We start from the raw sequence: 14,850 nt of genomic DNA, 5'->3' as shown, positions 1-14,850 counted from the left end.
CATGCATCCCATCCTTGGAATGCCTTCCTTCATTAAGGTGCAGGTTCTTTGAAGAAGGCCACAAGGCACTCTGATGTAGAATAGTGAACACAAAGTCCAATGGACTTAGGTCTGAACCCACTCTTACCTCCCATGTGGCCACAGCAGGTTACTCACCATCTTTAATCAACAATTTCCCCTAATGGAAGACTAGAACAACAATACTCCCTTATAGAATACTACTGAAAATTAGAAGAGGGAGTAAAGAAGTATTTGGTATCCAAACGTGTTTATAAATTTGATTTTTTTCCTATCAAGTCCAAATTACCCACGTTGGGCTGAAGCTGCTTGGGGTAATAAAGCACATCATGGTTTTTTTTTTCCCATTTTTTGTTTTGACAGGCTATAGAATATAAATGCAAACATTTGAATATTTCACATTTATTCTTACTTTTCTCTAGGGAAACAGAAAAAGAAAACTGTTACTTTAAGTATTCTCCCTTAAAATGCAGAGGGAGGGTGGGAAGAAGAAGGGAGAGGGAAGAAGGGCAGAGGGAGAAAAGGAGGAAGCTTGTGAGAAGGGAGGGTGAGAGAGTGAAAAGAGAGATCTTAAATGCCTTTATATGAGAAAAGTAGAATTTTATTCAACTGAAAACAGAAATGCTTCCAAAACACTGTGTGTGTAAAGCCCAATTCCTCCACATTTCACAATGTTACAAACACAGGCCAGCCTGCGAATCAAATCAGTGTTTCCCGTCTGCTTGCTGCGGCTACTCCCTGGGCTTTCCGAAGTGGCCTGCTTCTATATTACTGTAGATGAATCTTAAGAAACCACTTGTCAGTTTTCTTACCACGGCTTGGCCGGGAGTTGTGAACATTGGCTCAGAAGACCTGATTTCACGGTGACCGGCCAACACGCCTCACAACTTAGCACTGAGTAGGGCTGTGAGCCAAATTGGCCTTGGCCCTCTGCCGAAAAGAGTTATCCGAAATAACCACACTAAAGGGATGTGGGGAGGTTCTGTTCTAATCATGCAAGTGAAGCTGGCTAAATTCTGTCATTTTCTAAGATTCCCACAATGAAAACAGCAACTATAAATGTGAAAAAAACACCTCAGGACCTAACTTCACATAATATTACTGACTTGGTTCTCTTTTTCAAGATGCTGAAGACACCCTCAGAAAGGAACCTACATTATTTCTCATCCTCCAAAGCTTGGCTTCACATCAATCGTTTTAAGAAAATTCAAGAACTTCCACATGCATTAATCCCCAGTGAACTGGATCTTTGTAATATATTCATTCTCAGTGTTTTGGCAAAGTAGCATCATGTCACTGGTTTAATTGGTGGCGGGTTATTTTCCGGCTGTCAAATGATCTTTTCCTATTTAAGAGTCAGAAATCAAAATGCTTACTCATAAAGGAATTGAATAATTTGGAACATGAACAACATAAGTATTTATTTGAAAAACACTTTCCATTTAATTAAAATGGCAAATCAGCTATAGTAGCTTCTTACTACTAATTCTAATTTGCACTCACAGTCATGTTTATTCATCATATTCAAAGATATTGCTCCAGAAAATGATTTCACAAAGTATTCAGAAAAACATATGTATACATACAGTCTCTCCCAAAGAAAGTTAATTATAAAAATAACAAATCCAGGCAATATAAAGCTAAGTTACGAAACGAGCTGGCATTTATAAACACAAATAAATAAATATGTACAAAAGAGTCTATGCCAATGATGGACAAAGAAAAGCTTTACGATGCAGGGAACAATGATAAGAATAGACGATGATATCTGAGGACCCTAGATGGACACAATGCAGTTAAAAAAAAAAGAGGAAAAAGAATTAAAAACAAAAACAGGGGAGCTGAATTGATACTATTCTCAAGGTTAGGCTAACCTAAATTTTGGCTCCACAGCTAAATTCCTGCAATTCTGTTCTGAGGCAACCCAACGAAGGTGCAAAGCCCATGCACGGAACGGAGCGTAGAATTTGGCTCAGTCTTAAATCCACCTGCAAATGCTTTTACTCAGCCGTTTCTTCATCTCTCCTTACCTGATTACTGGAAATTTCTAACTCAGAGTTGACATCGTTGTCAAATATGAAAAAAAAGAAAACATTTTCCCAGATCTGAATGAATATGAGTAGAAATCAAAGCCACTTTGGAAGCTATCTCTCAGTTACTATTAATTAAATAGGAGCTTTGGGATAGAAATATAGTAGAAAGCTAATGACATTCTATCACGAATCTCTAAGGCTTGGGGAAAAGTGTATGAAGATTCAGTGACTATTTATGATTGATTTTCATATACATGTAACCTCTGCCAGAATAAGCAGTCTGTTAATAATACGCCTATAGAAAAGGATTTGGCTCTCCTGTAGTGAATCTTAATGACCTTAAGATTTATTATCCTTTCCTACTATATACACTCCTCCCTTGTGAAAGCCAAGCCAGGGAATGCTCATGTCTCCTAGGGCAATGTTCCATGCTGCTGCAAAATGAAATGGTAATAAAACCCCACACCATATTATCTTACCATCCAGTCAAGTCTGGCAAATAGCTTTATGACTAAAGATCAGCAAAAGGTGAGAGGCCCCTCAGATGCTGTACAGCCTGACAACCCTCCTAGGTCTCAGACTGAGAGCCACCTGTTTTTTGAGCAGAGAGAAAGGCTCTCAAGTGCTCAGTCCTGGCTTCTGCCTTTAAGTAGATTGGTGGTGCCAGAATGTCTTCTCTCCTGGTCACTTAGGCTGATGTCTCCCAGAACCTGATACTTCACAGATAACTCAGAGCAAATATAAAGGTACAATATGTACTGAGACCAATTTCTAAGGACCTAGATACAACTCTATCACTTAAAGACAATTTAAATTATCGTCTCCAACACATTCACTAGCAAGCATATTACTTAGGGTAGTTTGAAAATTAAGAAAACTGCTTAATATACATGCCTTGCATACAGAAACCTAATCCATAAAAAACACACCATCTATCTTGCCAGATCTGCTCTGGCTCTTAGAATCAGAGGACTTATGTACAAATGGTTTTTAGACTAGCAATTGCAGACCCACGTGCTTATAAATTATTTTGATTATGACAAGTTACCCCTATGCCTCAGTTTATATTCTCTGGAACAAAGCGCTTGAAAAGGAAGAGGCTTTCTAATTGTGCAAATGGAAATGTCTTAGTCTCTAGGGCAAGAACAGGACCATAGAGTCTCAATGATTATATTTCCTAAAAGGGAGAGACTATTATACACAATATGCTTAATGGAAATTCTTGTTCCTCCCATAAGTCTTTGGGTTCAAACGACAGTAGGGGAGAAAAAACAGAGGTCTAAGGGATTCATTCTTCAACAAGTAGTGGGAAGTCTACATTAATGGAAAATCAACATTATACTTGATTCAAATGTATGGGATTAAATTCTAGTTAATGATGACGCTTAAGCCTTGTGTCTGGCGTAGGATAAGTGAAATAGTAGAAATTTACAGGGTCTCATATTAACTGGGTCAAAATTTTGGAAATTCTTTCTTTCTTAAGCATATTAATGTCCTGAAGGTTAAGCATTTGGTAGAATAAGAAAGAATTCCTTCCCAATCTTTGGATCAGACATTAAGTATTCTTTTGTATCTGTGGTTGAAATGTTATTGAAAATGTAGAAATGCTACTGCATTCATAGAAACTAGCACCAGAACTTAGTTATGACTAGTTGTATGTTTCTCACTGTTGAGAAAGATGATGTAGCCAATGGCCATATCCAAAACCTAAAAGTGGGGTGTTTATGAGCCATCAACTACACTTTCCTAGCTCTGCCCCTCCCTTGTCTGCTAACTTTAATGTCCCCTGGCTCCCCGAGTTCTGATGAGTCTGATCCAATTATATATTTAAAAAATTCATATCCCCTGTACCTACTGGGTCATGTTACTCTCAGTACTAAAGTTTTAGTGATGGTGGAAATGCCCCCATGGAAGAAATACACTGAAAGACAGATTTTAAAATTTTACAAAAGCCTTCTTAACAAAATACATTCCTCCTATATGAACATGCAGTTACCTAGGTCATAGCACGTTCACAAGTGCCAGTCATAGCTTCCACAGCTTGCAGATTTTCACATTTCTGTAGACAGATTCTTCTTTATTCTACTAAACACATTAAAACTTTGTGCTGTGGCTGAAGGTGTCTGACATGATAATATTTTTATAGAAGTTATCTGAATGAGCATTGCAATAACCCTTGACTTTATCAATGACCTGGTGGACGGGGATGATTGATGTTTGTTCTCCATCGGCATGGGTCAATTTGGACAAGGACTTGTTCATGGAAGCATTGTCTGAAAGAAATGATACAAAGAGTTAGGCTACAAGATGAGTGGGTGACACGCCTAAGGGCCACCAGACTGGACACTATTTTGCACATTAAAGAAATACGTAAAGAAAATGAAGCTCTGTTTCTTTCTTAGGTTAGGTAACAGGCAGCTCCAAAATTTTATGCTTTTCATCTTCAAAGTGCATTCCCATGCATGAATGAATGCTAATTTGCCTTCTAGTAATTTGTGTTGGAATTTGTTTCAAGAAATATTACCGTAAGTGGTATTTTTCAGAGTCAATGAATAGAATAATTAGAAAATTGCTACAAAAATATACTTGGCAAATAACTCAAAAAAAGCAGGGACAGATTATATAACAAATAAAAGATGCCAAAACATCTATGGAAGAAATGTTTGATGTCCAAGATATGATTTCCAAACAATACAGGGAGGGAGAAATGGGAAGGTGACCATGAGTTGACAGGCACAAGGGGATTCATCATACTGTCCTCTCTAGTTTTTATATATGTTTGACACTTTTCGTAAAGGGAGTTTTTATAAAATATAATTTAAAGGATTTGGGGGAATAAAGTGAATGAAAATAAACATGAAAGGGTATTTTATTAACTATGCCATAGTCTCAGGATGATGTTATTGCTGATGGCAATAATATCAAAATAATTGATAGTAATAAAGGACTGCTAAATACATTTCTGCTCTGAATTTCTCAAATTAATTCATTAATTTATGTATAAGTTTTTATTTAAATTCCAGTTAATTAACATACCGTGTAATAGTGGTTTCAGGTGTACAATTCAGTGATTCAACACTCAATATCATATACAATTTAAATACTATTTCTCTAGACCCAAAACCTTTCTAAAATTGGTTCAGATAGTCTCTGAAATTCACATAAGCTCTATTATTTTTAAATACATATGGCTGTTTTCATTTACCCTATAAATACCTTCTTGTAAGTATCTACACTCCTCCCCTTTCCAACACATTTTGGAGAAAAATTCTACTCAAAAATTAACCACAGAGATTTCACACCAAATGAAGGAGCAAATGTGACCTTTTACAAAGCACTCAGTTCTCTACATTGTATCTTCTCTATTCACTGCAGAAGAAGCTAAAACTCTATGATGAAAAACTGCTTCAAGGAATCATGGCTCCAAATCTGGAATGTTCATTGCAGGCATGTTTATGCTTTGAGTAAGCTGCACCCAGTATGTGACACAACATTAAAAATCCATCAGTAATTGATAAAAGCCATCATCACTGTATCTGTTGTCTTGGAAATGACTCAAATTGTTTAACTGTTGTCCTATGTTGAAACAGACACTAAATAAAATGAAGACTAAAAGAGGAAATGTTGTGTTCATCCCATACTAAAGGAAGAAAGAGAGAATAGATGGCTCATGAAGCACGGCAGAATGATCACATACCAGGACTGGTGAGAAAAAGGTTTAGGGAGTCATTGTAGAAGGGCCCCTCCCCATTTAGCTCTCAGCAAGCTGATTGATTCTGTGTTTCTTTCAGTTCATATATTCACTAGCCATTGGTTTTCTGCTGGGGATTTTTCTATTGATTTAGATTATCAGTAACAAATAATTTGTGCTTAACGTTTTTAGAAAACCACACATACTCAAAGAAGCTTTAAGGATACACTCATTTTGCTTCAGTGACAACTTTCAGTGGCTTGACACCTTTTAGATATTTTGATTAGGTCCCTTCCAAATATGTGACCCAATTTTCTGGGTCTTCATAGTCAATAAAGTAAAACTCTGAGCAAGGGCTATATTTCAGTATATATGCTATTCCCAATCCTCTGGTTAGATATTACATCAATAACAATAGAGATTTTGGTTGTAGCTGCAAGTTTGAAAACCAGGGGCTAGGGAAATGAACTATTATTTGACCTAGGCTGAAACGTCAAGCAGACAAAAATCTTCAAAAAGCAGGCTTGGAACTGATAATTTCTCTATTATGACTTCTATTAATGTACCATGACATATCCAGTAATTCATAAGAGCAATGGAAGAGTAAAGAGTTTCTATAACAAACTTCTATAACAAACTTCTCAAGTACTGCTTTCCACCCCCCCCCCCCCACTATTCTACCTTATATGTGATCCCTTAACTCCAGAGCATGGTACATTTCCTAGAAGGAGCAGCTTGCAGACACCCCCATGCAGAGAAGAGCCAGCACAGCCACAACCATTTGAAATTTCAGGAATTCCAGCTCAGTGCAGGACTGTCATTGTGCTAGCCGAGAAGTATCATAAAGAACAAGCAATTTTGCTGGCGCAGCAAGAGTCTTAGTTTAATCCATGCAAACATTCTTTCATTACCTTGCAAAAAATTCATGCATTCAAAAAGTAATAGAAGTTTACCTGAATGATCCACTTTTGCTGAAGGAATGCTCTTAGAAGACATTATCTACACCATAAACATATGAATTTCTAGATCAATTCCAAGAAATAAATTAACTAGATATCCATGATGAATATGCAGTGACTTTTTGCATACTCTGAGTGACCCAAGTACACCAGCAGTCCTACTGAGAAATGGCTATGTAGCTAAAGGTCATTCATACATCAGTTGATTGGAAACCATCAATTACTATATCGCAGAAGTAATGTCATACAGCTGACTATATCTTTATGCTAGATGACAAGAACTCATTTAACCCCAAGGGTTTTGTTATGGGAAACAGAAAAACATGAATACATTCCTTAAAAAAACATACATAACATTTTAAAATAGCAAAGTTTTTCTTTGGTACCTCAATTTCTGAATTTCCTTTTATCTTTTAGTCAGTTTTATCCATGATCCTTAAATACTTCTAAATATTTCATTACTACTTCCAAAATGTCCCCTGTTCCAAATGATCTATCTGTCATCATCTCTCCCCTGGTGACATTTTTCTAGCTATTCTCACATGTGTTAAGAGGACAACAATTTGGTCAAATCCCTATTCATTCATAACTGATATAGAATACACGCTATTTGCCTTTTCGAAGGGTAGGCAAAATGAGTATTTTTTTCTTATAAATGAGATTGTTTTCTTAATTTCTCTGCCACCTTATTATTAGTGTATAGAAAATGCAATAGATTCCTGAATATTAGCTTTGTATCCTATAACTTTACTGAATTCATTTATCACTTATAGTAATCTTGATAGAGTCTTTAGGGTTTTCCATATATAATATCATGTCATCTACAAATAATGAAAGTTTTTCTTCTTTCTTACCAACTTGGATGCCTTTTCTTTTTCTTGTCTTATTGCTATGGCTAGGACTTCCAATACTATGTTGAATAAAAGTGGTAAGAGTGGACATCCTTGTCTTGTTCCTCCTGATCTTAGAGGAAAAGCTCTGTTTTCACCCCTGAGTATGATGTTAGCTGTGGGATTTTCATATATGGCTTTTATTATGTTGAGATATGTTCCTCTAAAACCTACTTTGTTTTTTATCATGAATTGATGTTGTATTCTGTCAAATTCTTTCTCTGCATCCATTGAAATGATCATATATGTATCTAATTTTAAGGTTGACTAAATAAAGTAAAAAATTCATTCATTATAAGTAAAATGTATTTTGTGCCAGGAAACTACCAATTAGGTAGAATAACCTATGTCAGACTATATACCTGTCACCAAATTTCTTACAGAGGTATTTAAAGAAGGATACACAGACCTCTTATTTGAGGTAGACTGTTTGCATACAGGACTCAGAGGCTGTATCTTATTCTGGAAGAGAGTCCACAGCTTTTATTTGATTCTCAGAAATGTCCTTTCTCTAAGAAGCTTTGAAAACTGCTGTCCTAACCTGTTCCAAGTTTTTAGATCTTAAGAATTTTGGAATTAACAAACTCTCTAACCCTCAAACATTTTTCCATAATGCTATCTTAAATCTCAGGCAGTGGCCATTCCAGTGGCAAGGTACACAGATCGTGGTGCAAGCAGGGACATGTGGAAGGATTCAAATGTATATGCAGGTCATTTGAAATTTAAGTGTTTGCAATGTGAACATTTACATATACACTGCACATCATACTATTTGCAAAATACCAAATATTAATCTCTTCAGTGCCATTCACCTCTGCTTATGTTTAATAACTAAACAAATTCAGAGTTAAAAAGTTATTTCTATTATCCTTTTAGAAGCATCTTTAATGAGGAAAGTGTTGGGTGCTAAGTGGTGACAGCTGTTTGCTTGAGGTATATTTAGTATTTCAAAGTGGAAATTCTTCTCTTTTCATTAGAACTATTAAAAGATTGCAACATTTCACACCATTTGCTGGCTATCAAGTACTGCAAGAGAGTCTTTATTTCCACACTGTCTTCAGGATTGGTCATACACATGCTCAGTGTTACAACCTGTGGTCACTGTAAATATCAAGTAGTACCAGGAGATGAACAAAGATGGTGTTTCTCACCATCCTGTATCACTTTCCAAATATTATGTTCTCTATCATATTTATTCAGGGACTTACATAGCGTCTTCCAATAACACATCCAATGGTTAAGGAATTGATTCTCAAATGTAACATACATCCTGGATGGTGTTTCCACCTGTTCCTATGTCAACTTGCCAATTAACTTTCATAGTAAGTTATGAAACATGAAATATGCTTTCTTGTGAATAATTACAACTCAATTTCTATATTTTTAAAGTAAAAAACTTTAAAACTTTTTAAAGTAAAAAAAAAAAACTTTTAAACTCAGATACCATATTTTAAAAAGAAAACTAATCTTTGAATCAAATGAAGTAAATAATATTCAGAGGCAATAATATGGCTATGTGGATTCAATTTTGGTTGTAAAGGTTTAAAAAAAGACAAAATATTCACAAAAGTGCTGGATAAGGTCTTCAAATACATTTTGATTTTCATAAATCTAACATAAGCACCCTCATGGGCACTGTGATCTATCAATCTTCATGATATGGCAACTGCAATACAAATATGATGAGAAATGCACCAGAGAACATCTTTCCCACCGCCAGAATAACTCACCGGTGTGGCTATTCCTTTTGAAGTAGGTGGTAGAGCTGGATTTAGATTTGGATGTAAGGTATGTTGAGTTGGACCCAATGGAGCTTGAGGACAAAGATTTTCCTAGATTATCAGAACTTTTCTTGATGATATTGGTAGCTGTCTTGCTCCAGTCTGAAAGAAATAATATCTCTTCATGAACCTGCTTTAGGGGGAATATGTCCTGTGAAGAATCATCACCACATTAAGAAACTTATCCAAGGCCTCCCATTTTCTTATATGCTAGCAATGGCTCAGAGAAGAGGTTGGCATATGAACAATAATAAACTGAAGTAAGTTTCTTAATTTGACCCGTTGCACGTATTGTTTAAAATCTGACTTTAATTTTGTAAGGGTGAGAAGCAATCACTGCCAAAAAAAAAGTAATACTATTCTTCAAGTATTTTTTTTTATAATAAGAAAAATCTCTGTGCCTAATAATGTGATTGAGGACCTCAAAAACATGGAAAGGTGCACATGTTATAGTGGAACCCCTGGATGTCGGAGTTGTTAAAGTAGACACAGAGCCCTGGGCAACTCACACCTGGCTGGAATTCATGCTTCTCTGCAGAACAGAAGGGTGAGGCCCAGAGCCCTCAGATCTCCTACAGTCCTAATGTTCTGAGACTCCAACTAAGCATCTTCACATCCTCCACCTTTACAATTTTCTGCCATCGGGACTGGGTTGTTCTGACAATGGAAGACCAAATGAGAAAGGTTTCTGATTGACCTCAGGTATAAAACCGATTGCCAACATGCCCCTTTACCTGAGTTGTCTGCTAACCGAAATCTACCACAGCAGAGATGACGCCTCCACTGTTTCTGGACATTCTCCTTCATAGCACAGTGGAAAATAAATATAAATAAGCCTGCGACAAAAGACAATGCAAACATTTAAGCCAATAGATACATTTTTAAAGATAAATCTTGTAAAACACATAGATTCACTTGAAGTTCTTTTTTGTTTGTTTTTACATCTGAGTCACTAAGAAACAAAGATCCTAAGGAATCTTGAAGTATGTACTAGATGGTTTAATCCTTTAGAACAGAACGCAAAGGTTCAGTTAAAACTAGGATAATTACACAGAGCTGCTTCTGCCTTTGCTGTTCTTTTAAGCAATTATTATGACTTAACCTGAAGATTAAGCTGAAATGCACAGTATTCAGTATAAGAGGCATTTAATATTTCCCTTATACTTGTTTTAAAATTATTCGAAAGTACTTCATAAAACTTAGAGAAAAGAGAAAATGGAAAATATCCATAAATTCTTCATCTGTTGTAATTTGTGTATTCTCAGCTGTTTTATATATACGTATTATTGTAAGTTTGGGCCACAGAAAAATGGTATTTTTGCATGTAAAAAATGGCTGAAAATCAGCAAGTTCAGGTGGCTCCACTGGCCTGCTTTAATTTCTCAACATTTTAATACAGAAATATTTCTGTATTGTGAAACAGTCTTCATATTTATAGGTATTCCCTGAACCCATCAAAAACAAACCGGATCACTAACTGGCTTTGGAAGCCAACCACTTTCAACTTTCTAAGGAGTTTGCTTCTGAATTTTCACCCCCTAATTGATTTCTCCTTCATTTCCTCTATATTTGGTTTTCCCATTGCTTACCAGCATATTCTAGTAACTCTCTGTAAAAATCAAACACAAAATGGTCCTCCTTTAACCCCCAATCTTCTTTCGGCTTCAACTTTTTCATTCCTAGTTCCAAAGCTTCTTAAATGGTTAACTTTTGCTATCTCCACTTCTTCTCAATTCTTCTCTTCTCAACTCACTCCAAACGGGCTACTACCCACAGCTACAAAGCCACTGCTCTTGTAAAGGTCAGCACAACCCCAGCATCACTAACTTATTTTTTGTTCCCATTTGAGTAGACCCCTCAACAGTACTCAGCACGATTGACTATTCTCTCCTTCCTGATACTGTTTTCTCTTAGGTATCTTCCTTATTTGCTTCCTGGTCTCCTTAGCAGATTCCTCAGTTTTACCTGTAAATGTTGACATGTCCATGACTTAGTTCCTGTTTTCTATCTTTTCTATGGCTGTAGAGTCCCAGTAGGTTCTCATCTCCTCTGGGCATGTTGTATGCGTGCCATATGCTAATTTTTACACCTGCCCCCAATCCCCTCTCTTGTCACCATCACCTCCACCAGGATGCCAACCCATGCTGCCTACAGGACACCTTCACTGGCTGTATCTCTACTTAGCAGCATCTCAAACCACTAATGTTCTACACAGACATCCTCTTCATCACTACCCTCACACCAATATCTCAAGCTCATTCCTACCCAAAACTACTTCACAGGCTCTTCTTTCAAATCTTTCCAGTACTGCTCCCTGCTGCTCAGGTGTCAGATCAACTGCTAACTCATCAGAGGACATCATCAACTGATTGTTTCCTTTTCCTTTTCCTTTTATGTTTTAACCTCTAGTCACACCCTTGCACATACTTTTCTCATGGCCCTTATCAGTACCTGATATTCTTGTATTCCTCATTTATTTATTCATTTGTTTTCTTGGTTGTCTCCTGTTGGTAGATAATAAGCTCCAAGAGCAGAGGGATAGGTGTCACCTAGTGCTGTAGTGGCCATTCCCAGAAGGATACCAGGGACTCAGCAGGAACTCTATGAATGTTTGTTGAATGAATAGTATGATTAACTGCTCATCTATTTTACATGAGTTGGCTGAATACTTATATGTATATTTGTATGTGTTAAATGTATTTGGGGATGGGGGATGAAACGCAGGAGTAGAACACTAATTAAGGATCCATAGACTATAATGAAAATATGTTTACGGCAAAAGTTTCTAAAAAGTATGCAAGTTAGATGCACAGGTACTGCCTTAGTAATGTACCATATGAAGCAGAACATCTACATAAGGGAGGGTCTTTTAGAGGATGTGGGGCTTGAACTGAACTTGAAGAAAGCTTTGGGTGGGGAGGAGGGGAAGTGTCTAAGAAGGGTGATTCATTCAGTGACACTTACGCACTGCCAAACAGGAGGAACTGTTTCAGGAGCTGGATATTCACAAGTCAACAAGGTAGACGATTATTGCTTTCATGAAGTGAAATGTTTAGCATGGAAAGGCATAAAAGTAAAAATATGACAGTACATTTAAGGGACATTGACTTATCTGTTCTTTTTTAATGTGTTGTATTCATCAAGAAAACTGTAAACTACACTGTAGTGTATACAATCAGAAAAGTTGGGAAAAGTACTGAAAGTGCTCTCTTTTGATGTATACAGTGAAAGTTGCAAAATATGTCTAAAGTTAGGCTTGTATGTTTTTATGGTTTAATATCGTAACTCAAAATGGCTCAAAATCTTATTATAGAATATATTACATCATGAACTATTAGAAGAGGAGCCTACTGGATGGGTGTGGACTGCAGTGAAGGACCACGGCTGATTCTCTTCCTCTGGGATTGATTTCTTGTTTGGTCATCAGTGAGTGCCTGACACTTAGGAGGTGCTCTATAACTTCCTACTGAAATTACTGGTCACCGATTTCAAATGGACAAGTAGCCTATTAAAAAACTCCTGGGAAATGCAAATGCATTTATCTATGAGGGGTATAAACAGATGTACAATGACCTAAATGAAGTAATACTGGGCATCAGTAATATTACCATTTCATTATTTTTTTATGATTATATCTTTTATATATATTTATATAAGTAAAACTATTATTTTTAGTACTAATACTTTCTTTTTAAAAATGTTTATTTCTATATTTTGAGAGAGAGGGAGAGAGAGAATCCCAACCAGCTTCTGCACTGTCAGATGTCATGAAAACTGAGATCATGATCTGAGCTGAAACCAAGAGTCAAACACGTAAAAATGAGCCACGTAGGTACCCCATTACTACTTTATTCTCAATAAAGTAATCAGTGAAGGAAATATATCCTAGTGACCTAGTTGTTTGTCTGGAATATCAGAGAGGGTAGGGAAGTTCTAATTGTATTTTTTTTTAACTTTTTTTTAAATTTTTGAGACAGTGCAAGTGTGACTGGGGGAGGGGCAGAGAGAGAGAGGGAGAGAGAAAATCCCAAACAGGCTTCATGATGTCAGCACAGAGCCCAAGGCAGGGCTCAAACCCCTGAACCATGAGACCATGACCCGAGTTGAAACCAAGAGTCGGATGCTCAACCAGCTGAGCCACCCAGGCGCTCTGGGAAGTTCTAACTTTATTTTTTTTATTTTTATTTTTTTTAATTTTTTTTTTTAATGTTTATTTTTGAGACAGAGAGAGACAGACAGTGAAAGGGGGAGGGTCAGAGAGAGAGGGAGACACAGAATCTGAAGCAGGCTCCAGGCTCCGAGCTGTCAGCACAGAGCCTGATGCGGGGCTCGAACTCACAGGCCATGAGATCATGACCTGAGCCGGTCAGACACTTAACCGACTAAGCCACCCAGTCACCCCGGAAGTTTTAACTTTAAAAGAAACCTCTAATAAATATGAACCAAATTCCAGTCATTCTGACCACAAAGGAACAGGCACCCACACAGCTCCTGAAGGTCCTGTGCTATGGACAGGAGGGTGCCAGTCTGGTTGGGCAGGAGGAGCTAAAGAGAGGAGACCTGCCTGCAGACTGGCCTGGCCCAGGCACGACAAATCTCGGAGCAGGGGGAGGATTTTCTTCCACACTTGAAACCCTCAGAGTCGGTACCTGCAGGCAATCCACCTTCCTGGGGAGTAGGGGGTAGACATCACTGGGTTTGGATCTCACCTTCACACTGACTGATGAAATCGGGTGGCTTTTCAAAGCCTTCCCGCACCTACAACTCCAATTCCCTATGCAGTCTGCTGATACACAGAATCCCTTTAAAAAGTAAACATGCCTTTTACTATCATTGGTAGTGTGAACAGTCAAGGTGTATAAATGATACAAACTGGTTAACAGCTCTTTTTAAGTTTCCGAGAGGCGGTGGCAGTTTCTGAGTAAAGGGAGCAAGAGGCATGGATGCCTGAGGAAAGGTGAACACAAGTGACAGAGTCAGGAGCCCCTGCCTCGGTTTACTCTATTTTTGTTAACTGGGGCAGAATCTGTAGGTTTCGTGTTTTTGACACACAGCTGAAAATACAGGTAACTATGTGTTCTCCATGGGTTCTTAAACAATTGTTTAGCAAAGTCACATATTAGGGCTGGAAGAGATTATAAACTTCGGTTAGAAACTTTCTTTCCCAAGCATCTCTGGCGACAGGGCCTCCCACTGAGTAAATGATTTTCATTCGTTGAGAGCAGAAGGTGAAAGCTGCCAGATGTTGCTTCCCTTGCGTTACACTCAGCAAATTTTATAAATGTATCTACTGGAGGAAAAAAAAAAACTTCAGAGGTTATGTCTGGTGTTTCGAGGACACTGGGAGAGAACTAATTCTTGGATTCACTTTGTCACCCTTACTGGGATGCTAACGTGAATTATTTTGAGGGTCTGATGCTGACCAGAGTCACAGAGGAAGAGGTTAAAGATAAAACTGGCTTAATAAAACAATTTTTT

At 37.4% G+C, this 14,850-nt stretch overlaps 1 protein-coding gene across 4 annotated transcripts in view; it reads right to left on the bottom strand.

The window, feature by feature from the left end:
* Positions 1–1,413: 1,413 nt before the first annotated feature.
* Positions 1,414–14,850, bottom strand: part of ADGRG6 (adhesion G protein-coupled receptor G6) — a 141,574-nt gene continuing 128,137 nt past the window's right edge. For 3 of the 4 annotated variants that reach the window (XM_047859923.1, XM_047859926.1, XM_047859925.1), the window contains 3 exons: positions 10,107–10,208; positions 9,322–9,474; positions 1,414–4,324 (listed from right to left, as the gene is read on the bottom strand). In XM_047859923.1, the coding sequence (XP_047715879.1) occupies positions 4,146–4,324; positions 9,322–9,474; positions 10,107–10,208 (434 nt within the window). In that variant the 3' untranslated portion in view covers positions 1,414–4,145. Of the gene's footprint in view, positions 4,325–6,695; positions 6,742–9,321; positions 9,475–10,106; positions 10,209–14,850 lie in introns of all 4 variants that reach the window. The other variant, XM_047859927.1, reaches the window with a different exon arrangement.

Source organism: Prionailurus viverrinus, chromosome B2 (genome assembly GCF_022837055.1).
Source record: "Prionailurus viverrinus isolate Anna chromosome B2, UM_Priviv_1.0, whole genome shotgun sequence".
Taxonomy (NCBI): Eukaryota; Metazoa; Chordata; class Mammalia; order Carnivora; family Felidae; genus Prionailurus; species Prionailurus viverrinus.
The sequence above is the reverse complement of the archived record's forward strand: the minus strand, read 5'-3'. Positions and strand labels throughout refer to the sequence as shown.